At 35.3% G+C, this 27,875-nt stretch overlaps 1 protein-coding gene across 3 annotated transcripts in view; it reads left to right on the top strand.

The window, feature by feature from the left end:
* The window catches only part of RPS6KA6 (ribosomal protein S6 kinase A6), a 116,268-nt gene extending 90,880 nt beyond the window's left edge, over positions 1-25,388 (top strand). For all 3 annotated transcript variants that reach the window (XM_058658627.1, XM_004592788.2, XM_058658626.1), the window contains exons 18-22: positions 1,090-1,251; positions 5,430-5,506; positions 7,360-7,477; positions 20,529-20,669; positions 24,966-25,388. In XM_058658627.1, coding sequence (XP_058514610.1) covers positions 1,090-1,251; positions 5,430-5,506; positions 7,360-7,477; positions 20,529-20,669; positions 24,966-25,091 — 624 coding nt within the window. In that variant the 3' untranslated portion in view covers positions 25,092-25,388. The remainder of the gene's footprint in view (positions 1-1,089; positions 1,252-5,429; positions 5,507-7,359; positions 7,478-20,528; positions 20,670-24,965) is intronic.
* Positions 25,389-27,875: the final 2,487 nt, after the last annotated feature.

Genomic DNA, 27,875 nt, shown 5'->3' with positions numbered 1-27,875 from the left:
ATTCAGTTTTTGGTATGGTTTACTAGAGTACATTCTCAGTATTATGAAATAAGTTGTTTAATATCAAAGAACAATTCAATGACAATATAGTGCTTAACTTTCTTTATCAGCTCTCTAGTAAGATTTTTGAGAAGAAATTAAACATCACAACTTTATAAACATTGAGGCTTTTATAAATTAAATAGGTAGATAATAGAGACATTCTGACCATTTCTGCGTGGCATACATTGTAAAAGGTGTTGCAAGTCCAAACATGAATTAATATTTGATCCTTTTCCTTAAAGGACTTTTAGTGTAGTAAACTTCTGATTTAAGTCAAGCTAGATTTAAATGAAATAGGTAGTAATAGCAGGAAAATCATCATAATGGGAATTCCAGAATTTTTTTCCAGTTCTTCATTTCATTTAGTTCTTTATTCTGCATATCTGCTAAGAGTTGCATAGATTGAAAGCATGTTTTGTTTACTTCATCAGAGGCTATTACTATTTCCTTTGTTTTATTAAGGGATTTTCTTGCCTCAGCATGACCTGAAAACTGTTTTTTGGACACTGTTCATGTTTTTGTCTTTATATGAACTATTTGACTGTCTCCAACATGCTATTGGTTCTTTGTGTGCACAGTTGCTCAGAATCTCATTTCTGATCCTTTGAAGCAAAAAAAAAAATCTTCTTTGTATGATCATTATGTCTCATCGTGACTATATGTAACTCCAATTAAAATCCACAGATGTGAGGAACTACTTGTGTAACTCACAATATTCCCTCCTTCTTTGAAGAAAATGTATTTTCCTCACCTATTTGTCTGTTCCGGTTCATGCTTGAATACCTCCAGATTTATATACATGTTTTGCAGTTGTTAGATTGTTAAGTAGGACTTTTGTGCATTGCATGAAAAAAACCAAACTGAGAATTTGGTTTCAATATTTAAAATTGGAGGTTTTGATTGAGAAATAACTTCCTGTGTATCCATTAGACTATTAAGGTTGAAAGTTTTGTACTTGATGAAGTTTATGTCACAGAAAATAATATAAAATATCTTATTTCACAGATATTTGGTTAACTATAGAAACGTAATACTTTTATGTTCAAGGTTGTTCATCGAGATCTTAAACCCAGTAACATTTTATACATGGATGAATCAGCCAGTCCAGATTCAATTAGAATCTGTGATTTTGGGTTTGCAAAACAACTTCGAGGAGAAAATGGACTTCTCTTAACTCCGTGCTACACTGCAAACTTTGTAGCCCCTGAGGTATTGTTTTCTTCATTATTTGTATGTAATTCTTTTTTTTTTTTTTTTGGTTGAATATATATAGAAAGTGACTTTAAAAAAGATGTATTTATTTTTATTGGAAGTGAAGATTTACAGAGAGGAGAGACAGAGCTGGTTCACTCCTGAAATGGGCACAACAGCCAGAGCTGAGCCATTCTGAAGCCATGGGCAAGGAGCTTGTTCCAGGTCTCCCACGTGGGGACAGGGTCTCAAGGCTTTGGGCCATCCTCGACTGCTTTCCCAGGCCACAAGCAGGGAGCTGGATGGGTAGTGGAGCTGCCGGGACACGAATGGTGCATATGGGATCCTGGTGCATGCAAGGTGCCCATATGGGATCCTGGTGCATGCCCATATGTGATTCTGGTGCATACAAGGCGAGGATTTAGCCACTAGGATATCACGCCAGCCCCAGAAAATGGCTTTCTAATAGTAATAAATTCTCATTCTAAAATGTGCCAGAAGTTGCTTTAAAATGGGAATATTAAGGAAAAAATGTAACATCTGCTTCATATGTGCTTTATGGGCTATTAATATAATTTTCCCTATAAGAAATTGTGCTTGCATCTAATCTATATTTAATAAAGTTCCCAAAGAATGTATAAATTTTTGTGTTACAAAAAGTATAAAGGAGTGATTTACTGCTTTCAACTGTGCAGTAACAGCTTGGACCTAAAGGTATTGGCCTTGCTAGGATACATCAATGGTTTTACAGAACAAGAGGACAGAATATTGAAATCAGAGCTCTTCCGTTAAATACAGAATATTATCTAAATATCTTCTAAATATTCTGACATTTAGGTGACATATGCAACAGCAGAGCTTAGAGTAACCCTTTCAACAGCCAATTTTTTTAAAGATTAATTTATTTTTATTTCAAAGTCAGATATACAGAGAGAAGGAGAGAGAGAGAAAGATCTTCTGTCCACTGATTCACTCCCAAATGACCGCAACGGCCGGTGCTGTGCCAATCCGAAGCCGGGAGCCAATAACTTGCTCCAGGTCTCCCATGTGGATGCAGGGTCGCAAGTCTGTGGGCCATCCTCGACTGCTTTCCCAGGCCACAAGCAGGGAGCTGGATGGGAAGCAGGGCCACAGGCACTGGCATGGGATCCTGGCATATTCAAGGCGAGAACTTCAGCCGCTAGGCCAATGCCCTGTGCCCAACAGCCATTTTTTTAATGTGGACTTCTAATAAACCAGAACCCATCGTTACTATGAAATCTTACTGTAAAAATGTTACAAATAAGTGTCACAAATCAACAACACAAAAAAACTCATTAAAATGAAAAATATATAGTCAAATAGCATGTCTATGTTTAGGTTAATAGGTAAAAACTTTTCTGTTAATCATTATATAAACATATTTGAAAGAATGTAGATATAGAGTGTAATGCAAGCCATTAATAAATTTTTTGTCCTAACAGACTTGCATTATTTAAGACATTTTGTCCATTATAGCAATGAGGGGTTTTGAGGTGGCCATGCAGAAACCCATTTCTTCGTAACTAGAACTTGAATTACTTTCAGCTAGTATTTTTATTTTCAAAATGCTTGAAAAAGTTTCCTTACCAAATATTGAACCCTTGCCTAGTAATAAATATATATTTTTTAATTGTTGTAGAAGAATTGCAGAAATCTTGTTTTTGGTAAAGTTTATTTGTAAAGTTTCAGATTCTTTCAGAAGATATTAGTGAAGTATATATAATGTATTCTGCTTTAACCTAGGATCAGAAGGGTTTTAGTATCCATATAGATATTTCAATCAATAATAACACGTATAGAACTGTCCATTATTGCATCACAGTGAATAAAGAATTGTTTTTGGCTAAAAAATCTATGAATTATAATTTTAGCTTAACAAAAACAAAGGAGTAGTCACTTAATTTTATCATATACATCAATTCGTTCAGCCTGTTAATGTTTATTCAGTACATATATTTTTTACCAGTTTTGCAAAAGTAAACCCACCTTATCCTTTTATAAAGACAAAGACATTGTGTGATATTATATTATTCCACTGATATTTAATGCCTACTGAAGTATAAAAATGTTCTTGAGTTAATGGCATTCATGATAAAGCTGAAAGGTTTTGCCTACAGCTCTTGATAGTTTTGAAGATCATCTTTTTTGTGTAGTTTTGAGCTGAATATGAATTATTTTGAATTAATTTGAACTTTAGATAAAAGAGAATGGAATTCTGGGTGTGTTACTTTTTTTTTTGCTAATTTGGGATGCCAAAATAGACAGAATGCTATCACATTGACTGATTTAATTGTGATACATTCTTTTATTTAATTTAATGCAAGTAGAAAGCAACATGGCCCATTTCTGTATTCTTTCATTCATCTTAATGTCTGTGCTTTTTTGTTTGTGTGACTTTGTGTTCTCAGTATCAAAGGGCGATGAACCCTAGCAGTTAAAAAAAAAGTGGACAACTTTCTCTTTATCCATACAAAATAAATTTAAATGTATGGTAAATTTAAAAGAGGTTTTTCATGTTTGCCTCTGATTAATCAATGTGATGCTGCCTGTACAACTCTGTTCTCGTAACTAGGAAGGTTATGGGAATATGAAGTATTCACATCTGACTTGCTAACTAACCCTCACCTGTCCAGCTAGTTCCTAAAGAAGTGGCCCTCAAAATTAGCTGTACATTGGATGTTAGAACCAGAGAAAACATGGTGATACCCTGAGATATGAGTGGTAATGAGAAAACGAAAGAAGAATGGAATACAAATAGCAGGGGTTATGTTTTTCCTAGACTATACCAATTTAGTTATACTATACTGTACATAGATAAGTTGTATCTTATCATTTATTAGAGCCATTTAGGTCTCTACTTGTGTTAATTGTATAAGTCTGTTACATGTTTTTATAATTTTAAAATTGTATGTGTAAATCAGAGTTGAGGATCTTCATCCACTGGTTCACTCCCTAGATGGCTGCAATGGCCTGGGATGAGCCAGGCCAAAGCCAGGAACCAGGAGCTTCTTCAAGGTCTCCTACATGAATGACAGGGGCCCACATTTTGGGGGCAGAGGTCCAAACAGGGAGATGATGGGAAGTAGAGCAGCTGCATCTTGAACCAGCACACACATGTGATAACTAGCATGGAAGGGATGGCATTATATTCTATACCATAATGCTGAACCGTGTATATGGTTTTTTATATCCTCTTTAGCTTCTCAGTTCAGGTAGGAAAAAATTATATCTTGAATTTTAAGTTAAATAGTCATTATTCATGTCTGGCAATTGTCATTCAAACATTCATGTTTTTTAGCCTTTTATAGCCATGTTGATGCTTATGCAATTCTTAATGTTAATCCATTAATGCATCTATTTTTTTTCATATGCCTAGAGGCTTTAACAGTGGGTTTTTCACATGAAAAAAATGGCCTTATTTCATCTATTTTTCAAGCAAACTCTAATAACTTCATAGAGAAGTCTCACATGAGTATATAATAAAGATATTATTTGGAAATTATTAGTATTATCTTCCAAAGCAAAAAAATCAACTGCCTGAATTACTATATGAAAAACTAATTAAGCTGTTTAAAATTTATTGAATGTGTATTTGTGATCCAGAAATATGCTACTCTTAGGACATCAGCCTTGTATATAATATATGTTTTGCTTTCCTAAGATCATACATCATCTTGCCATCTCATGTGATAAACAGGAAGTTATAGATATTAAATGCAAAGGTTCTTAAAGAATGACTACTGTACTACTTTAGCTAGTTTTATGATATTCGGTGAGTTACTTAGTATTAACCTGTTTCCTCATCTTTAAAATTGAAATATAATATTATAAAATATGAAGCCAGAATAACAGTTAAGAACCTTAGTACTTTTTATAGGATATATTTAATTATATGTATCAATCTGATTTCCTCAGAGTACTAGTGAAAACTGATTGAGTTCAAGGAGTGTATTACAAGATTGTTTCTTTGTTTTGTTTTTTGGAATGGCCCATTTTACCTAATTGCTATATAATACCTGTTTTTTCAATACTTGCTGATGGCAGCAGGCATTATTTTTAATATTAAGTGAATAAACTGATTACAAGTATGGTGAACTTGTGCAAGAAGAAAACAGCTTTTTGGAATAACAAATTGAATTTATTCTGAATAATACCATATTTTATTTCATTTTTAGGTTCTTACGCAACAGGGATATGATGCTGCTTGTGATATTTGGAGTCTAGGGGTCCTTTTTTACACAATGTTGGCTGGGTAAGAAACGTATATCTGAAAAGTACTTACATTTTTTTGGTCTAATTTCACCAGCATGTCTTAATTTAGAAAGAAGACAGTTGAAATCCTACTTACATGTCAAAAAATTATAAATCTTTACTTATAAAGCTAAAAAAAATCATAAAGTAATATGTATAATGAGATAGTATTAGGATATAGTCATTAAAAGATTTCTACTGGTACTACCAAAAAATAAGGCACACATTTAAAAAATTTTTTGACATTGAATGATATATGGAAAATTTTATTTGATAATCACAAATTTTTCTATAAATCTTGCTGGTAATTTCATTTTACTTGATTTTTGCTTTTATTAGGAAGATTTTATTATAAGATTGTACTTTATAACTCATTTAAATGATAACAATACTAAATACAGAAACACACAGCTCACTTTCTCTAGAAAAATACATTCAAAACAAATGTATAGCAATGAATAAATAGCACCTTTGGTTAGAAGTGAAAATTTGTTGTAGAAATTGCTGTAAGAAACTTAAGATATAGATTTACCAAGTAATTATAATATAATGTAAAAGCTTTATTTTTTTGTAAGGCAGAGTTACACAGATAAGAGGGGAAAGAGAAAGAGATTTTCCTTCTGCTGGTTCACTCCCTGAAAGGGCCCCTGCAGCCAAAGCTGAGTCAGGCTGAATCCCCGAAGCACTTGGGCTATTCTACCAGGCATATTGTTAGGGAACTGAATTGGAAGTGGAGTAGTTGGGACTCAGACAGACCTGCACACTAATGGGCTGCCAGTATTGTAGGTAGCAACTTAATGCACTAGGCCACAATGCTGGCTAAATATGTTTTAAAGAATATATTTAGTATAATTCAGATGTATTTATCAACCTGTTATAAGGATGGTGACATATTTTTGTTGACTTGCTGATAATTATGTCAGTATATATTCTTGTGCATTTTTTTAGACTGTTACAAACTAATGCAGTTTTTATAAACTGCTGTTACTACTGAATTTAAGGATAATATTTGTATATCAAATGTTGTTCATAGAATATGATTTCTAGCTTGCTACTTTCAAGTATTTACTTAATGACAAAAATATTTGTTAGTGTTATTTAGTTTAGTTTTATCTCAATTTACTTGTTGCATAGGGCAATTATGAGATTGATATATTAGTATATCTTCCTCACACTGTTAACCAGAAATGAATTGTCCCATTCCCAAATTTAAATAGCAGTAACAATTCTGTCTATTGAAATGACACAAAATCATCCCTTTTGTCATTTTATAGCTAATTCTGAAAAACTGCTTTAGCTTTATTTTCATAAATATTCATCTACACAATAATCTCAATGACTGTAGAATTTTTTTATTGCATTGATGCAAATATTTAACCAACCTATTTTTATAGACATTAATTAAATATATTAACTTCTTTGATTAATAATACTGGCAAAATAACAATAAAATGAAGAAATGCTGTAAAATTTGTGTGAATGTGTAAGGTTAACATTTTTTTCATAATAGTTGTATTGTTTTCTAACTTCTGCCAATGAATAAAAGAAACTGTGCTTTATTTGCCCTGACTTAAGACTGTAGATTTATGTGAAAAACGAACTTTATGTACATTGATTAACTGATCAAGACAAAAGGATTGATATGGACAAAACTATTCATTTTATTAAACAGTTTGTTGGGATTAAATCCCTTGCTTGTAAAAGGGCATTTTATATTTATAGTGAAGGGAAATAGTAAGATATTCTTAATCAGGTATGGTAAATGTCAAGTTGCAATCTAATATTACTTGGTTTCAGTAGTGTTTAACATGTATGTTAACCTTTCATGTCTATTAAAATCTGTTTTATTAATAGCTACACTCCATTTGCTAATGGCCCCAATGATACTCCTGAAGAGATACTACTCCGTATAGGCAATGGAAAGTTCTCTTTGAGTGGTGGAAACTGGGACAGTATTTCAGATGGCGCAAAGGTATACATTACAAATGTATTTTGTTTTGTTGCATGTATGTTAAATTCTTTCAGATCTTTAAGCTGTAACCTGGTGTTAATTTAAAGAGTATCTGATGGTGTCATATGTCAGCATTTGTTTTTAATTGAGTAAATTCACAAAGATGCACGCAGAGCTCTTCCCAAATGTCCTTAACAACTAGTAAGCTGATAAAGTAATAAGTAATCACCATAAGCATTTACTGAGCATAAACTTTGGCGATAATAATAAATATATACTTTTTATTAAAGGCATACTAAATTATTGATAATACTAAGTATAACATCTTCTGCCATGGAAAACAGCTGTCATTGCAAATTTGCAGTTAATTTGGAATGTGTCAAACAGCAAGATGAGACAGGACCATTAGACAATAAAAATGAGAGGGAGTGTGTAAAAAAAAAAAAAAAAAAAAAAACAAAACAAAACAAAAAAAAAAAACTAGTAAGTTGGGCAGGCTAAAGCCAGATCCTGGGAATTCAATTTAGGTCTCCCATGTAGACTAAATGCTGGAGCCATCACCCGCTTCTTCATAAGGTGCACATTAGCAGAAATCTAGACTCAGGAGCAAAACCGAGACTTGAAGCCAGTCACTCCAAAATAAGAGGAAAGTATCCGAAGCTGTTTTAATTTCTGTACTAAATGCCTGCTTCTTCAGATTGAACAAGGTGCAAAAGTGACATTTTCTTCCTGATATGCTTCTAAACTACCTTTCCTTTCTTACTTAGTTTTTGTGTGTGCAGGAAAATATAAAACTTATTTTATTTAACCAAAGCCAAAAGTGCAATTTGAAGAAAAGAAATGTGTTTTTAGAAGTTTATTTCTAAATTTAATATAATTTTCTGCATTGTCTTTTTAAGGACAGAAATTGACTATTATGTAGACAATTTTTATAATGTAACTTATTTTTAGTTTACTAGCTTCTCTTCAGTACAACAAAGTATCTATTACAAACTACTTGTAAAGAGGTTTATTTTGTCTCATCCTTTTAGAAGCTCAGAATCCTAGATCAGGTGAGCACCATTTGTTCAGTAGTTGGTAAAACCAGAGAATAATCATGTCAGAAAATGAGCAGAGGAATGATCATATCTTAGGCCAGAACACAGAAGGGGAGAGTGGGTGATCTTGACTCATGCTTTTATAAACAGCCATCTCCCAGGAACTGCCTCCTAGGGGCACATCCCTAATGACCTGCCTGTATGTCCACATCCTACTTACACCATAACTGGATTCAGTTTCCACTCTCAGTGCTTTTTTTTTTTCAGGAGCATATAGATAAAGTCATATTTTGTCTGCTGTTAGAATCTTTTGAAAAAAAATGCTTTGGGATCATAATTCTATTAAAATTTCCATTGACAACCCTCTGTAATTTTCATTTGATTTGACCACAGCAGTTTTAGCACTCATCAGGCGAAAGTTTCATTGTAAATCTTCAGTTAGAATTTTTCAAGCTCATTTAAAATGACCCTAATTGAGATGTTTGTAATATTGACCAATTTATCTGCTATTGGACTTTAGTCCACTTCAGTTAAGGCACAAACAAGATTGTTTTCTTGACAAATTTATGTTATGGTTTCTTTTGTTACTTACCTATTTTTATTTATTTGAAAGGCAGGGAGACAGAGAAAGATTTTCTATCCTCTTGTTCACTTCCCATGTGTCTGCAACATCTGGCACTGGGACAGGCTGAAACCAGGAGCCCACAAATCGGTGTATGTCTTCAACACATGGGTGGCATGGGACCACCATATTATGCAATCATCTGCTGATTCCTAGGGTCTGCATTAGCAGGAAACTGTAGTCAAAATGAATCCAAGACACTCTACCCAGGCATTCTAATATGAGTTCTGGTGTCCCAACTGGTATCTTAATGTAAACAATACCTACCCCTGGATAGTTCCTTCTTTAAAACTAGTTATCCATTTGTTAACTGATGATTTGGGGCATTGTATCCAAAAACATTTCGTAAAATATAAGTGATTTTACCATTCTTCCAGCCAATCTTCACCATCGACTAGCTGTTTGTTCTTATTTCAAATTTACCAGAGTTTGTGTTGCTTTGATAAGAGCTCTTCAGATTGGTGTCATATCCTAGATGGTATTCAGAAATGTTGTAACAAGTTATGGGTTTATTTTGGTGTAAGAAATTTTTAAAATCTGTTCATAGTTTTTCTACAAATCTTTTGAAGATCCTTTATACATTTCACATTGTCTCCATTAATTTGTTGACAGGCACTAAGGTTTACTCTATCTCAATTGTTGTGAGAGAATAGTACTAAAATAAACATGGGAGTAGGGATATTTCTCTGACATGTTGATTTTATTTTGGATCTGTATTCAGTAGTAGTGTTACTGCATCACATTGGGGTAGGAAAAGAATTGAGAGGGTGTTCAAGAAGTACAGTTGCAATTATGTGGAAGGAATAAATAATGATGGCATACTACACAGTAGAGTGATTATAGTTAACAGTGTACTGTGTATTTTAAAATAGCTAGCAGAGTTCTCACTACAAGGAAATGATGTTTGAGGACATGCATATGTTAATTACCCTGATTTGATCACCACACTGTATATGCATATGTCAGAAATCACATTGAACCTCATAATATGTACAATTATTTCAATTAAAATTTTGATATAAGTGAATAAAGTGCTGAAGAGTGAGATTTATGTCAATTGTGGCTAAATTTTCAGTTTTTCATGTTTTGTATGTGTCTTTCTGATTCTGTCTAATCTTAAGAAATCATATATACCAAAGTTCAACCTTATTCTTACATTCTCTTTTAAACTCATCGTTTGGAAAAGACATTGGGTTATTGTTCAGGTATCTCCTCTTATGTGTTAATTGGCATTGTTTCTGTCTTTGAAACCTTTTAGGGGCAGTTAAAACCTTGTAGAAAACTATCTTATACATTTTAACAATTTTATTTTTGGTCTATTCTAAATGAGCCATGAAAATAATCTATTGTTCAGTTGCTCATAGTCCCTTACACTAATGTTCTTTTAATTATGTTAACTGTAGCACTTACTGTCACTTCAGGATAATTGTTTCACTTAATTATTAGCAACATATGAATTACTTTTCCCTTTTCATACTTTCTTGCTATTGTGAATACTGCCACCAGAAGCCTATAAATGATGATCCCATTAGTCTCTTAGGCTCCTAGACTGTTCAATCAAATTGTGTGGGGTGGGGAAGATAATGGGAATCACATTGGTTGTGTATGTCTTGCTGCTATGGTAGTCCTAAACGCTCACTTTGGAAACCTAGACTGCGAGGATCCTGGCATTGCTTTGCCCCAGGAAAAAAGGAAAAACATTTTGTAAAGCAAAAATAAAAACCAGAACACAAAAAATGCATTGGTTTCATTTCTAATTTTGAAAAAAAAATAACTCTCAATAAATAATATGTGAATGTCTATCTAAATACATTCTCCTTTGCCAACAAATTATTACCCAATAGATACTCTTACTGGGAAGTTATGTGTGACCTTTGCCCTTGTCTCCTTCAAAAAGAACAATTTCTTTTTTTCTCTGTTGTGTTTGTTCTCATTTTGAATATGAGTTGCTTTTCGTAGGGAATGCTTTTGATCATGTGTTTACAGGTCATATATTTCTAAAACTCATCCATGGTCATATATTGAGTTACAGAGCTAGAATTTATTTTCTGTGCAGCACAGTGTTCAATCCACCAAAACATGTAGGGAAAACTTTGCAGAAGAACAAAGTTTATTAGCCTGTTCATTGAGGAAATGAAGGAAAAAGGTCTTTAACTCCTTGATAATAGAAGACTGAAAAGAAAGGTATTGCTGACTCAGTCTGTAATGAAAAGTAAATTTTCAGAGGCTTATTACCCCTTTCATGAACTATATTCAGAGCAGATTTATAGTTAAAACATATTGAAATTCATGTAGAACTGCTAATACTATAACTTTTAAGTATGTTTTGCCAAATTGTGCTAAAGAGAGATTACAGTGTCTAAACAATGCTGGGAAGATATAGTAGCATATTTGATAGTAAGAATTCTATTATGAAAGATAAATATTTGTTGTTATCTATAACCAAGTCAAAAGGAAGTACCTAAACATGTTTAGAATGTCATCTTTCATAATGAGGAAATGTGAATCTTAATTCATTCCATTAAGTTAAAATATTTGTAGTGAATAATGAGTAATAACTGATGCAAAATATTTAATCTTAGTCACATGATCACACTGATTAATTGTTAATCAGTAGGTTCCAAAATTTAGTGAATTTGCTATTTGATTACTGTGAGAATAGAAACATTACTGTGTTCCTCTGTATGTTTCAAAATATCCTGAAGTTTGGTGGCTTTTGCTTAAAATTGATAAAAATCTTTGACGAACTGGTTAGATCAGGTTAGTTTTTAATTAGCAGTGGTTTTCTTCCAATCAGGTTATCAAACTACCTGTCTGATTATGCATAAATAATCACTCTTATTATATCTCAGTATCTTTTTTAAATTGATTTGTACTACTAGTGTCCACTTCAAAAAAAATGAAAACTTACTCATGCCAAAGTGACAAATTTCTGTGAAAAGTGATGAGTTCATTTTGCTCTCACTGTAGTTATCCAGAAGATTCATTGAATATTACTTAATATAATTGCATCTGTACTCTGATTTGTCATTCTGTCAGAAAGAGCTTACTGCTTGTTTCTGAGGGAGGTTAAGGAAGTAAGATAAATGAAGTTATTAAAACAACTTCAGTTTCCTTAAAGGAGACTAGTAAAATGTTGATACATCTGTTAGGAAACCACTTGTTACTGTAAACTATTTTTCTCTGTTTTTTTAACTGTTACATAAAAATCATACATGTTTTTGGGTTCTCATGTAATGTTTCAACATCTGTATGCAGTATGTAATAGTCAAGTCAGGATAAACATATCCTTCTCAAATATTTGTCATTATTATGTAAATATTCAAAATATTGTAGCTTATTTTTATTAAGGATGTACAGTGAATTCTCATTTATATTTACCCTACTGTGCAGTAGGACAGCAGATCACTTTTTTCCTAACTGTAACAGTACAGTTGCATCATTCCAATGCCCCTAAGCTTCCCTGCTGCTACTAATTATCCTTCTGCTCTTAACTTCTATGATATGACTTTTTATTTTTCACTTAGGAGATAATACAGTGTTCAACTCTGTGTTTTGCTTATCTCACTTAATGTAAGAAAAGCTGATTCTATCCACGTGCTCTCTTCTCAAATGACAGAATTTTGTCCTTTTTTATAGTCATGGCTCATTCATTGTGTCTACCATATTTTCTTTATTTGTAATCAATACTCTGCTAATATCTTCCTCAGGAAAAATGAGTATAATGTTTTTCATGTATTTCTGTTATAGCCACATTTGTTGTATTCTCATTTTGAGTGACATATTTAAGAGAATGATCTGCCTTTGTAAATAGGTTTCTGTCTCAAAAATAAATTGTCCATTTTGTATCTAAGACATTTGTAGGACCTTTTAAAATGTGCTTTAATTTTATATAGCTTAGCTAAATTTTACCTCAAAAGTAATTATAGCACTTTTTTTAAAACTAGATTAACTATATACCACAGTTTGCTTAGCGCAATCCTAGCTCAAGTATCCCTGGATTTGGTTGAATTACATGCCTATCTAATTTAGTTTTCACTGTACTTAATTTCAGTAAAATGTGTTCAGTGAATATATAATAAAAGTTTGTTACTGTATTTCATGATGAAATACATTTTTTCAACAGGGTTATTTATATTTTGATACTTATATTTTCTATGAATATTTGCTTTATGTTGTAAACATGGAGCCCTAACTGTATGATAGTTATTACCATAAAAAGAAAGTATTCGTAGTTGTATAAATTTCAAGCATTAACCTTGAGTTTGATGAGGGAAGAATGAAAGGTAGTGTACGTAATTGCTAACGCACATGACTCTAGAGTCACATTACCTTGATGTAAAACTTGGCTCTGATACTTAGTTATAGGACCTTAAAAATGATGCTTGACTTCTTTGGTCTCAGCTTTTGCTGTTAAGTGAATGTAATATAATACCTGCTTCAGGGTTGTTAGATTAAGCAACTTAGATGTTACGTATTTTCGTGTGTATAAAAACAGGTTATATATGTGGTACCTACTGAATGTTCAATAAGTATTAAGTCATATTAAGAATGTCTAAATCATTCTGATATATAATCAAATTTAGTACTTGGAACTTCCTATTAGTAGTAAAGGCCCACGTGAATAAAATTTAGGGAATTGCAGTAGTTTTCCGTATTCATAGAAGCCCATGTCCTAAAATTCTTACTCTTTCACCTTTATCACTACCTGTAACTTTCAGTAATCCGTATGAATCCTTAGGCATGTAGAAAAGTTCATAAAAGGTTTAATGATGAGTAAAGTAGGATTTTTTTTTCCTTACTGAGTTTTAGTCTATTTAGGTTACTTTTGGGTTGAAATATACTTTGATGAGTAGGGTACAGAGACTTCTTACGTCTTCTGACAGGCAAATCTATGCTTTGCAGATGTTTTCTTTCAGTCTATGGATAGTCCTTTAATTCTCTCAAATGTCTTTCCAAGAGCAAAGGTTTCTAATTTGATAAAGATCAACTTATCATAATTTTCTTCTAGTTTTGATGTCATAATAAAAAATTTTTGCCTTAGCCAAGAGTTCAAATATTCTCATATACATATATATGTCCATATACACACATATATGTACATTTTATAGTTTGGAGTTTTATCTTTAGAATTATGATCCATTTTGATTTATTATTTGCATATGATACAAAGTTGTCAGCTTGATTTGTCCATGTATATCTAGTTGTTCCAGTACAATTTGTTGAAAATGCTTTTTCCACTGAATTTCATTTATACTTTTATCAAAAATCAACTGTTCCAAATTTGCAAGATTCTGTTTCTGTATTCACTTTTTGTTTCATTTGGCTTATTTGTCTTTACGTCATTAACACACTTGTCCTCATTACTGTTTAGAAATTCGTACAATAGTCCCTTCTTATCTATAGTCTGAAAATATTAATTGGAAAAGTCCACAAATAATTCGTAAGTTTTAAATTGTACATCGTTTTCAGTAACATCATGAAATCACATGATCTGATTTTGTAGGCATTGATTGTATCCCACCTCATTACAGGAAAAAGAAACATGAGTGTAGTGCCACAAGACATTTTGAGGGGTCAACATTGTAGCCCAGCCTGTTAAGGCACCACTTGTATCATTAGCATCCTCATATCAGATTGCTGATTCTAATCCCAGCTGCTCTGCTAATGTGCTTGTGATAGCATAAGTACTTGGGCCCCTGCCACCCATGTAAGAAAACTGGATGGAGCTCTAGGCTGCTGCCTTCAGCCTGGCCTGGCTCCAACTTTTGTGATCATATGGGGAACCAGTGGGAAGATCTCTCTCTCTCTCTCTCTCTCTCTCTCTCTCTCTCTCTCTCTCTCTCTCTCTCTCTCAATTTTATCAGAGGCTTGAAATAGTTGCTTGATTTCTCTCTTGCTTATATTAGTATATACCTGATTTTCGTTGATTTTCAAATTTTTCAGCAAGTTTTGCACCAGGATATGCACTATGTATAGCGGGATTTGATTTGTTCTAATTTCTTGTTACAGATTTTGCATCTGTGTACATAAGGGATATTGATATATTGTTTCTATTTTTGCAATGTCTGTTTCTGATTTTAGTGCCAGGGTAATACTGACTTCATTAAACAAATTGGGAAACATTCCTTCCTCTCCAAATTCCTGAAACAGTTGTATAGAATTAGATTTACTGATTTTTAAATGTTTATTAAAATTCACCAGTAAAGCCCTTTATGCCTGGAATTTTCTATCTAGGAGATTTTAGCCATAAATTCAATTTTTAAAGTTATGTGGCTGTTTAGGGTATCTGTTTCTCAAATGAGCATTGACATTGTTTCTAAGTTTATCCTCTTATTATTTCATTAATCATGAAATTATCTTCTTCATACTTGCTAATATTGACCTTTGTTTTTAGAAGATAGTTTCATTCAACATAAAATTCTAGGTTATTTTTCTTTCAATACTTTAAAGATACTACTACAAAGTCTTTACACTTGAATTTTTTTCTCTTACAAGAAATAACTGATAACCTCTCCTTTTGTTTCAATGTATGTGGCATGCTCCGTTTTTTTCTATATCTGCTTTTAAGTATTTCTCTGCATGATGGGTTTTGATCAGTTTGGTTTTGATTTAAGTTTAGGTAATTTTCCCCCTTATAATTAGGCTTCATTTAGCTTGGATTGGTTGCTTTCTGGTTTTCATTAAATATGGAAATTTGAAGGGGTGATATTTCTTCAGTCTTTCTTCTATACTTCTTTCCTTCAAAACTTCATTTGCATATATATTTTGGCCTTTTGAGTTTGTCACAGAGCTTATTGATACTATTTTCTTCTGCTTGTTGGTCTTATATTTTGTGTTCTTCGGGGTAGTGTCTGTTGTGTTTTTGTCAGTCTTTTTCTTCTTGACAAATTTACTGTTTTATTTATTGTCACATTTAGTTTAATCTCTGAAAGTTGCATTGTGTCTCTTTATAAAATTTCTCTCTACTTTGCAAGTTCTGAAATCGAATTTTTGCAACAATTTTAATGTCCTTGTCTGCTAATTCTTTCTTAAAAAGGTATATTTGATGTATTTATTTCTTTGTAAGGCAGAGTTACAGAGGAGAGGGAAAGATAGAGATCTTCCATCCTTCTGGTTCACTTCCTAAATAAACCTGCTATATGACCCAGCTATCACTCTTCTGGGAATATATCCAAAGGAAATGAAATCTGCATATGAGAAAGGGATATAATCCTACATTTACAGCAGCACAATCTACAATAGCAAAGACATAGAAACAATTCAGATGCCCATCCAAAGAGGAGTGGATAAAGAAACTCTGGTATACCTACTCTATGGAATACTACTCAGTCATTAAAAAGAATGAAATTCTACCATTTGCAGCCAAATAGTCCCAAGTAGAGACCATTATGTTCAATGAAACAAGTCAGTTCCAAAAGGACAAATATCATATGTTGTTTCTGATGGAAGTCAACCTCTATGCAAAATATGAGATCAAGTAGCCCTTTCAATACTGTTTTTACTATGTCTTCAGGGATTTGATGTTTTTGTTTTTATTTTCATTCATTCAAAAGAGAATTTTTTGGTTTTCTTATTAATTTCCTCACACATTCATAGGTCTACAATAGCATTGTTTACTTCAGGAAGGTCTTAGGTTTTGTTTTGTTTTTTTTTTTTTCATTTTTTCAGTGACACAGTGATCATTCATTAGCATGTTATCTGACTTCATGTTGTAAATTTCCTGTTTTTTCTTGGTTGTTGATTTTTGTGTTATGGCTTTTTACTTAAGGGAATGTATAGTAACTGTATAGTCTAGACTATCATGTCTACATGTTAAGGTACAATGCAGTATGCATCTCTATTTCCAAATTAAGATGGATCCCCAATAAAACTGTTGAATGTATCTTGACAATAGGATGCTGGACTCCCTGCCATTGCCCATGCCTACAATGTCATGATATACTTAAATAGCAGAATGATGGACTCATTACTGATTCTGAAGGACTATGCTATTGTGATATGGGGAATATCAGTGAGGGGGAGTGAGGCTTTGGGGATAGGGGAAAGGGATATCCCAGAGCCTATAGAACGGTATCATATGTTTAATTTAAAGATATATTAAAAACACACGGCTCAGAAAGAAAAAAAATCCTGATATTTCATTTTGGACAATAGTTGAAGTCCTTGGACCAATGGAATTTGTTTCTAATTTTACTTCTTTTTTATTATTATCATTTCATGATGCAGTTCCATAGGCCCTGGGAATCCCTCTATCCCCTCTCAGTTCCGCCCCCCCCATCACTGAGTTCCCCTGTATCATTACTATAGTATAGTTCTTCATACACAGTCATATGTCCATCACTGCAGGCATGGACCAATGGAATTTTATTATTTTTTCATTATTGCTTGAGTCTTTTTTATTGTAATAATTCATTGTTAACTTATTTTATTATCAGCTTTCAATTTATTTCTGCACTTTCTTTCAGCACACCTTATGCAAAGGTCCATTTCATTAAAATAATAGCTTTTCAATTTATTTCTGCTTTAAGGAAATGTTTTAGAAACTTTATTTTAATGCTAATTTTGAAATACATAAGTTTACCAGTTTTTACTTACGCCTGTATTTTCATATTAAGATTGGTAAATCATGTAAAATTTTAATTTAGTACAAGGTTGTGCTATATGGGATTTACCACAAATATTTACTCATTAATCTAAAATTATTTTCATTTTATTTTTATATGAATATAATTTTGATGTACAGTATAACCAGGCATAACTTATTACACTAAATATTAATTAAATGTCTACTACTTACCATGAATGCTTTTAGATGCTAGACACACAGTAATTATAGATCTTATTTTGCTCTAAAAAGCTTAGCGGGATGAGACTGTAAATGAAAAAGACATTGTAACAGTGTGATCTGTGTAGGTGCAGAAGTAAGGAGAGAAAGAAGTACCATACCCAGGTTTAGGCACAAAAGAAGGCTCCTTGAAGGCAGATACATCTAAGCAGGGACTACCCATCTGTGTTTGCCATTTGCTATCAAAAAGGAATACTTAGACAAGATGTTTTTTTATCTATTTTGAATAGGTCATGCTTCTGTTGATCCATGGCATGGACCGTAATAGGAATACATGTTTGATTACGTTTGGAAATTAAGCATGATTTTGGTGGAAAGAACCCCATTTTTGGAAGCCAGAGATTTACCATTGATTTTTTTGAGGGAGAGAGGATGATGCATATTCTTTTGTCCCCCATCTGTAGATGGGAAAACTTGAAGGTGTAGGGAGTAGGTTACTTGGCTAGATCAGCATATTTCCTGGTAAGGATTGTGTAAAGACTGAAGTGATAGGTTAGTAAAGAATTGAAAAGGGCACTGGAAGCTAAGAGGAAGAACTTAAACTTAATTGGTTTTGATATTTATTGAAGCTGTTTACACTCTAGGCCAGCAAGGGATAGGGGTAGACAAAAGCTATAAATAATTGACCACAGTGCCTTAAGGTATCACTAAAATATAACTTTTCAAAATATTTTAACATAGAAAAGGAACACTTAAGTTTGCCTATCACAGTCAGGGCAAACTCACCCAGCCATTTGTCAGGGATCAAGATTGTAGGTTAGGCAGAGTGATTACTTGGCTTCAGTTCTTCTTTGACTAGAGTGACACAAAGTATGCATACTACCACCAGATTAGGTTGTTATTTTCTTCTTGGTTATTTTTTTAAATTATATTTATTTTTTATATTGGAAGGGCAGTTCAGATTTACTGAGTTCACTCCCAAAATGGCCGCAATGGGCTGGAGCTGAGCCAATCTGAAGCTGGGAGCCAAGAGCTTCTAATTCTCCCACGAGGGTGCAGGGTCCCAAGGCTTTGGGCCTTCCTCCTCTGCTTTCCCTGATGATAAGCAGGGAGCTGGATGGGAATTGGAGCAGCCAAGACATGAACTGGCACCCATATGGGATGCCTGTGCTTGTAAGGTGAGAATTTAGCCACTGAGCCATCGTGGCAAACCCCAGATTGTGATTTTTTTCTCCTGAGGAAAATGCCACTAACACAAAACTAGATCTTCGAAGGACCCAGTATACGGACTAGAATAAACCCATCTATTTGCTGTTCCCAGGACTGACTTGGGAAACACTTTGGAAGTTGCTAGTTCATTATTCAGGTTAGTCTAAATCCTAACTTATGCTACTCTTAAGTGTTTGAATTTTCTCAAAAAAGAAAAAAAAAGTCCTTACTCCTTTGCCAAGTGAAGACTAACTTACAGGGATTGGCAGCCTGACCTGGGAAGCATTGGGAGTAGTTCACATTCTTTGCACAGGATGTTTTGGTTGGCTCTCCTACTCCTTAAAATAATCGTAAGTTATTATCTTAGTCTTCAGAGTCCTTCATTTCATTGCTTCTGTCTGCTCTTGAGAAGTTCACAGATGGAAATTTTGTTTCTGTAGTAGAAAATATTTGTTAGGGTGTGTATACTTTTTCTTTACTAGCTGATATTTGGTAGAACGAGATTATTAAGGTGCTGTTGCAGTGGTGCAGTAGGTAAACCCTCTGCCTGAGGTGCCGACATTCCATATGGGTGCTGTTTCATGTCACAACTGCTTCACTTCCTGATTCAGCTCCCTACTAATGACCTGGGAAAACACTGAAAGATGGCTCAAGTCACTTGGGTGACCCCGAAGACTCTCCTGGCTTCTGGCTTCAGATGCAGCTCAGTTCTAACAATTGTGGCCATTGGAGGAGTGATCCTTCCTATATAACTGCCTTTCAAATAAAAAAAAATACTTATTTAAAAGCATTGCATAATTCAGTACATTTAAAATTGCATTTCACTGTGAGGTTATGTTAAATTCACAACATTTTTTAACAGGTAAAACATATTTACAGATTAAAAGCTTACTATGTTCTGATACTATGCTAGCAGCCAGTTACTAACATTGGATTTATGTTTTTACTTTGCATGATACGTTATACAGTAAGCTCCCAGATACTGAGTGGATTCACACTGTAAGAATCTGCCCTGCATATTCACATACCCTTACACTTGCAAGTCCAGCTTACCAGCAGTCCAGTAGCCCCTTTTTCATCATGGCAATTTGGCACATTCCAGGATAAGTTCTTCTTCGTTTCATTTTCCTCCTTCCTCACTATCCATGTTCCAGGTCTATAGATTTAAAGTCCTCTGAATTGAAAATTATAAATAAGGATTTACTGTATATTCAACAATCTGATTCAAGACTGTCATTTAAAAGTTAATTGTATAGAATATTAATTATGTTTCCCCAAAGAATATGTCAAAAAATACAGGTTGCAAAATTTTGAGTCCTTTAATATTTTGAGGACATGTGTATGAAATGACACTTATTTATATGTATGTGATTATATGCATCAATATGTACATGTGTGTATTTCTGTTTAATTTAGGATTTGCTTTCCCATATGCTCCATATGGACCCTCATCAACGGTACACTACTGAGCAAATACTAAAGCACTCATGGATAACCCACAGTAACCGGTTGCAGAATGATCAACCAAAGAGAAATGATGCATCACATGTTGTAAAGGTAAAATGCACATCCTTTTATGTGCTTTCTAAGAGCTTATTAAAGCCATTGTATAGCACTCACTGATGTCACAGATAATTGTTTAAAGTATCTTTATTTTTTAAAGATAGTTTTGGTTTGGGTGGTTTTTAAATACAACCATGGGCTTTTTTAAAAATATATTTTTAATTACATTTCATTTTATGACACAGTTTAGGCTCTGGGATTCCCCCAACCCCTCCCCATACCCTCCCCCCATGGTGGATTCCTCCACCTAGTTGTAGTATTACAGTTCAAATACAGTCATGATTCTTTCATTGCAAGCATGTACCATGCATAGAGTCCAGCATCTTATTGTCCAGATAATTTCAACAGCTGGCAAAATATCATCCCGACCAATTAAAAGCCACAACATGAGGTCTGGGCCTTGGGGGCAGCTTGCGGCTCCTCGCAGTGTGGCAGCTGTGGGAGGTGCCCCTGCTGGGCCGGATCCAATGGGGACTCAGGCCAAAGCCACTGCTGAAAGGCAGTGACTGACTCCTTTTGACTTTGGACAGTCAGTACACCAAATAGTGCCAGGCTCTGCCTGCTGGCCACGCAGCTGAGAGCTCTGGGGTTTTTAGGATATGTAATTGCTGCTTAGGGACTCCCATGAATAAGGCCAGTTTTAGTGTAGGTGAGAGAGGAATTCTGGGTCATTCCCAGTAACAGGGTCATGAAACTTTCTGGCAAGCGTGGGGACTGAGACCTGATGGTTTGGAGGGAAGTGTCCATAAGATCTATCTGGGCCAAACTGAATCACCAGCCAAATTAGGAATCCTGAGATGGGCTGTTAGCATAGAACATCACTGACTGCCACACACCAGTCCACATGAAACTATGGATGGGGGCCTGTCTGGCAGGGCTAGGTACCATTGCTTGACTGGGTAATGGAATAGTGGACTGGTCACGTTTGCAGGGTCAAGACACTAACCAACACACGAGAGATTTGGTCTGGGGGCAAACTCTGTGGGGGAAGTGTGGGCCCAACCCTGTGGAAATACAAGTCCCGCAGGTTAGCTCACAAGCTGGGGTGGCGAGGGACTAAGCTAGGTGTGACTATGGCACCTGCCATCACTTACGGGTAAAGGAACCGATGGCAATCTGGGCAGGTCAAGGCAGCACCACCTGAAGGTGCATCCTAAAATAGGATGTCGGGTGGGCCGAGCTGCAACTGGAAGGGGGAGGACCAGTCAGGGCCAAGCGAACTTCAACTCACAAGAAAAGAATAGAAATCAGAATGGGGCACATGTCATTCCAACCTAGGCTCTTACACCAACTGGTTTACATGAGGCAGGGATACTACAGCGCAGCGTTGAAAGCAAAGGCTGAGGCAGGTGAGGGGCTAAGGCAACTGGGTCAGAGCACCCACTGGCACGTGCGCAATCTAGGCCTGGGAATAGACTCAGTTGGAGAGCTGTGAGAATACACCATTGCTGGGTTGGGATTCCCATGGGAGAGTGCAGGGGCTGGAGTGGAGGTTGCGTTCTGGTCTGGATATGGCTGTAATCTCCCTTGGCACAAGTGTGGACTGGGGCTGGGTGTGCCAAGCTGGGCTAGATGCTAGCACCATCTGGCGCTCTGGAGAACCTGGGTAGATGTAGGATGAACTAGACTGGGTTTCTGCCCCAAATGAGCCATGTGTGAGCAGCGTACGGACAAGCCGTGGCTGGGGTGAAAGAGCCAACACCAAGAACTGGAGTGGATTGAAGGCCCGCAATGAGGGCTGGCCCATGGACCCACCATTAAGCACAAAACCTGGCATAGGGAGAGGCTCTGAAGGAGGAACTTGCGAAACTCCTCGGTCGGGACACAGTCCCTACAGGTGAGCGCAAGAACCACGATATGGAGCAACCCAGACTAGGCAAGAGGAAGATACCCGCCATCATACATATGGCAAAGGTGGGGGGCAGACCAGGCTGAACCCACTCACATCAACCACTGGCAAATCCAAGCACCAGAACAGAGTGTGCGTCGGGCCAGGTTCAGTCACGACACAAACCAGTGCACATTACGGAATGCCAAGGTGGGGTGAGCCGTACCAGATGTAGTTGCAGCACCCAAACAGCACATGTGAGAACCAGGGGAGAGGAGGCAAAGCCGGCAGGGAAAAGTGGGTTCCCCTGCTAGACAACCACTCCCACTGGAGAGCATGAGTTTGGATGGGGAAGACCATACCAGGCAGGGCTACAACACCTGTGGGCCTCATGTGAGCTAGATAAGCGAAAAGCTAGGTTGGGCTGACTGCTCCAACTGGTGCAAGCAAAAATTAGAGTGGGTGAGGGTTTGTTGGGCTTTGCCATATCATCAGATGGTAGAGGCTGGTACTGGGGGGCAATTCTGTTAAATTAAATGCCAGAACCACCTGGAGAGTGCACCATCCAGAAATTGGAGTGGCCTAGTAGGGAGATAGTGGACACCTCCCTCATGGGTAACCACTCCCACTGGAGAACTTCAAAACCAGGACAGGGGCAGGGGTGGCTAGACAGAAAGGCACCTGCCAGTATGTGTGTGGGCTGGATAGTAGGTTGGTTGGGTTGAACTAGGCTTCAGTGCCCATTGACATGTACGAGAGCTAAATGGGATGAGAGACAGACTGAACAAGTGTGCAGTACATACTGGTATGCATGGGAACCAGGATAGGGGGCAGAACTGGTTGGGGTTCTGGGGAGTCACCCCAACTAGGCTGCAGCTCCCACTGGTTTGCCTGAGGACCAAGTATGAAGTGGGTAGGATCAGGCTGGACTACAACACCGATTGGTTCCAGTGGAAGACAGGGCTGGAAACAGAACCGACCCAGCAATAGCAACGACCAGCATGTGCATGAGCTGATTGGGACGATGGACTGTGCTGGACCCTGTACTGGCAAGCACACACAAGAATCAGGTCTGGGATCATCTCAGATGAAGTTTCATTGGAGATCCCTCCAACTCAACTGCTGATCTCAGAACCCCAACCATGAAGAGACTATGTCAGCCAATGGATTCTGAATAGGTTTCATCGCAATTGGAACGGCGAGATTGGCAGCGATTCAGACCTGTTGAACTATCAAAACTGCTTGAGCAGGACCCTTGGAGCGTGCCTCACATCGGGGACCTGGGATGGGTGGGATGTTGGGTGGGGCTTTTCCCTTTGTTTCTCCCCTGACCCCAGATACAGGGGAAAAAATGATAATATTAGTGTGGAAACAATGGTCTTACCCACTTTTCAGTAATCCTTGACCCTTTGTACCCTAATCAACTAAGATCATTTTTAAAAAAAAGTCACAACATAACATCAACAATAGTTTAGAACCTTATGGGGTTAATTAACATGGTATTGAGTGACCAATATGTTGGCAAATACAAGTTCTTAACCACATCCTGTGATCACTTCAGTGACATTTCTGTTTCAGTTTATACTCATCCGGCTGCTATACACCTTAAAATGGCTATAGGGTACTATTCAGCTGTCTCGTGTCTATTTTCATTTTTGTATTTAGTAGCTTATAGTGTTAAAGCATAATTTTTACTGAACTTGGTGGGTAACCATGGGCTTTTTTTATTTACTTCTTTGGAAAGCGGAGTTATAGATTGAGAAAAAGAGGGGGGAGGGATGGAAAAAGGAACCTTCCATCTATCGATTTATTCATTAAACAGCTGAAGTTGCTGGGAATCGGCCAGGCCAAAACCAAGAGCCAAGAGCTCCCTCTGGGTCTCCCACATGAATGGCAGAGGCCCATGCGTTTAGGCCATCCTCTGCTGTTTTTCCAGGCAGTCTCGTGCAGTGTGGACTGAAACAGCGCCCATCTGGGATGCTTATTGCTGACTGAGGCTTATTGTGCTATTCCACAACACTAGCCCCTGTGCTTACTTTCTTTTCTTTACTACTGTCTTTCTGATGATAAGATACTGATTGCTTAATTTTACTTGCCTTGATTTTGAAATAGCTAGAAGTTGACGAAATAGAAATTTCATATGGAAACAAATAACTGCTGTTAGTTATTAGATTACAGCCATTTATAATAGTACCTAGATTCATAGACATTGAACCCAGATTTTATATTTTATTGTTTTAAGAGGATTTTTCTGAAGCATAGTAGTCGCAATGAAAAGTAAGGAAGGAATCAGTTATATTTCATCAAGGGAGCAGTGATGAATATATATCAAGCATACTCAGTTATATTTCTGGGAATAATTTTGTTCTAGTTAAATGTCTAATGATATAACATGCAAGTTTTTTTTTGTTTTTGTTTCCAGTGTTTGTTACTCAGTTTGTAATGATTTGTCTTTATTTTAGGGAGCACTGGTTGCCACATATTCTTCCCTTACTCATAAGACCTGTCAACCAATTCTGGAGCCTGTTGCTGCTTCCAGCTTAGCTCAGCGACGGAGCATGAAAAAGCAAACATCAACTGGCCTCTAAGATTTGCAGTGTTCCTCGGCCAAACTAAATGAAGAGAAAATTGTGTGGCTTTTACCTAATCTTATATCTAAGGCATTGTTTTCTGTTACATTACTTGAATATTTCAAACCCCCCTTTTTAGGAGGAGTGATATTTTTAAAAATATATATATCCACAGGTCCGCAATATTCATACTATGTTGTTTTACAGTAGTGTTCAAGTGTTTATTTCAACCTTGGTTTATTTCAAAATTGGTGTCCACAAGGTCCTGACAACTAATTGCTAAAATTCCTTTAAAATAAAGTTACTTTAATAGTTTTTCTGGTTTCATAAAATCATGATTTGGGGAATCATTCATTACTAGTCATCAAGATGCATATATAACAATAGAATAATGCCAAACAATATCAGTATTTTTAAACATCAGATTCTGAAGGGTAACCTTTTTTTAAAAAAAAGAAAAACAAATTTTAAAATTATTATGAAGCTTATTATTGTATAAAACCAAAGGAGTTCATTCATTTGACTATCTATAGTTATTACATGTAGACGTAGTAGTTTGGTACCAGGGCAGAATACAGTTGTGCTAATATATGAATTTCAGATACAGTTGGTGCCAACATTTTTATGGAAGAATCAAATCACAGATGATATGTGCATAAAGACCTGTATGTTATCCATAAACAGCCACATCTAGAAATAAAAGTTTCCATAATACTTTTGTACATTTTACATCTATGGAGTTGTAGTACAAGTAAAGGATTTTTTTTAGACAAAGGCTTTATATTGCTGTTGTAATCTTTGAAATAGGTCATAGTTAAGCCTTTGAAAATAAAATATATAATGTTGACACTGTCTTGGTGTTATGTAAGCTGATTTTCAAGTTAACCAGTTTGATTTAATCATCTGTCCCCTTTATAAATGAACTGCACTGTTGTATTTCTGGCTTCCATGTGCTTTCAATAACAGTGTAGTATATTAATCTAATTGAATCCTATAATAATATAGTTGGAATTTTGCTGTAGTGGACTTGTGCACTTAGCACACATGATACAGTGTAATATATTTCAGTAATCTTTAGAAAATACTACATGATAATACTTCAAAAAGATAAACTGGCATTTTACATAGAAAATAATTTTAATGATCCACATGAAATTTGAGCACATTTAACAATCATATTTATTTGAGAAGATCTGGCCAAATTGGCCTTACTATTAAATTTATGATTCAGAACCACTGTGTAGTATGTATTGCTTTAAGAATTGTTTTGTGTTGTTGAAGAAAATATCACTACTACTACAACTAGTACTACTGACAGAAAGAATTCATGAATGTAAACTGGAGGGTGTCACAGTTTTGTTTAGTGAATATAAGTGAACTACTTGTGAGTGCTAGGTGTACTGTTTGCTGTGTATTTTATTTTGCTTAGTTCAGAGTTGATTACTGAGTATACAGTTTAGGCTAGGAGACTCATAACTTTGGTATTTAATAAAAGAAGCTATACATATTCTCTTTATAATGTAAGTGATCTATATACATGCACAAAGATTTGTTTCCTGGGTGTGATATATATATATAAAAGTATGTATTCTTATTTTGAGATGTCATTTTGAAATAATTGAAAGACATTAAAGAACATCTAATTCCACGTGGAAGCATTACTAAGAAATATATTGGTATCATATTTTATGACTTTTATGTTTTTATTTGTCTTTTCTTTCTTCATTTTGCTTTATTACTGCAAGTACTCCATTAACAATTTATGTCCATGTATTTGGAATTATTTTCTTCCTGTTATCTTGTTTATGCTGTTGGTTAGACATTCTTTCTGTCAGAATTACCATGTCAAATTCAAAGATGTGATTTTAGTGTTGAATTTTTCAAGACAGGAATAAAATCTTCATGTGTGCTTTTCAAGTAATAAAATTAGGGGGAATTAGAAATTGAAAAATCATCAAAAAACAACCTTCAGTCTTTCCACAATGGTTTTGAAAAGTAAATGATCTTAATTAATTTTCACTTAGCTTGTTCAGAAGGGTCGTGTTTTCCATTCCCACGTGAAACAGCAAGATTCTTCACCAGTCACTGAAGATTAACAATATATGAAAGGCACAAGTATGCTAGTGGGTATACCCAGCGTTTGTTCAGAGATTTCTGCTGGAGAATTCTGATCCGAAAGGGCCACATCCTCTTCTGTTTCCCTAAACCAGGAGTTGCATTCTCTCAGAGCAAAGATTTTCAGCAAAAGGGTGAAAGAAAAGCTATCTTCTTAAATTCATTCACATTTTCTGTTAGTAGCTACTACGGTAGATAATTAGCGTTTTTCAAGGAAGATATCCATTAACCAAACAAGTTTGTGCTTGCTGAAGTTAGAGGCAGTTTAACCAGGTGAGATTAACTTCAGTCTCATTTTATCAGGGAAGATTTTGTCAGGCAAATAATTTACATGTATCCTGGGTCATATTACCTAACTTCTACTTTTTACGTAGTTTCTTCCTTTCTTATTATTTTATATTTTTTTCTTGGCAGCATCCAAGCTTTTGAGTCACAGTGACCTAATGTAGCACAGTAGTGTGGAGGAAGGCAGGGTTGGAAGCCATTTATAGACATTTTATCTAGACTTCAAGATCTGGAGATTATCACAGTGTTAATTCACAAGAATGCAAAGCATATTAAGTATAACTTGACCAATTGCAGTTGAACTTTGAAATCATATTTTACATTTTAAAGGTTATTCAGGCATTTTTGTGTGTATCTCAAGATCAGTGATTACTGAAATTGGCAGAATAACTCAGTACTATG

Source organism: Ochotona princeps, chromosome X (genome assembly GCF_030435755.1).
Source record: "Ochotona princeps isolate mOchPri1 chromosome X, mOchPri1.hap1, whole genome shotgun sequence".
NCBI classification, from domain to species: domain Eukaryota; kingdom Metazoa; phylum Chordata; class Mammalia; order Lagomorpha; family Ochotonidae; genus Ochotona; species Ochotona princeps.
Note: the sequence above shows the minus strand (reverse complement) of the source record. Positions and strands in the feature narration are given on the sequence as shown.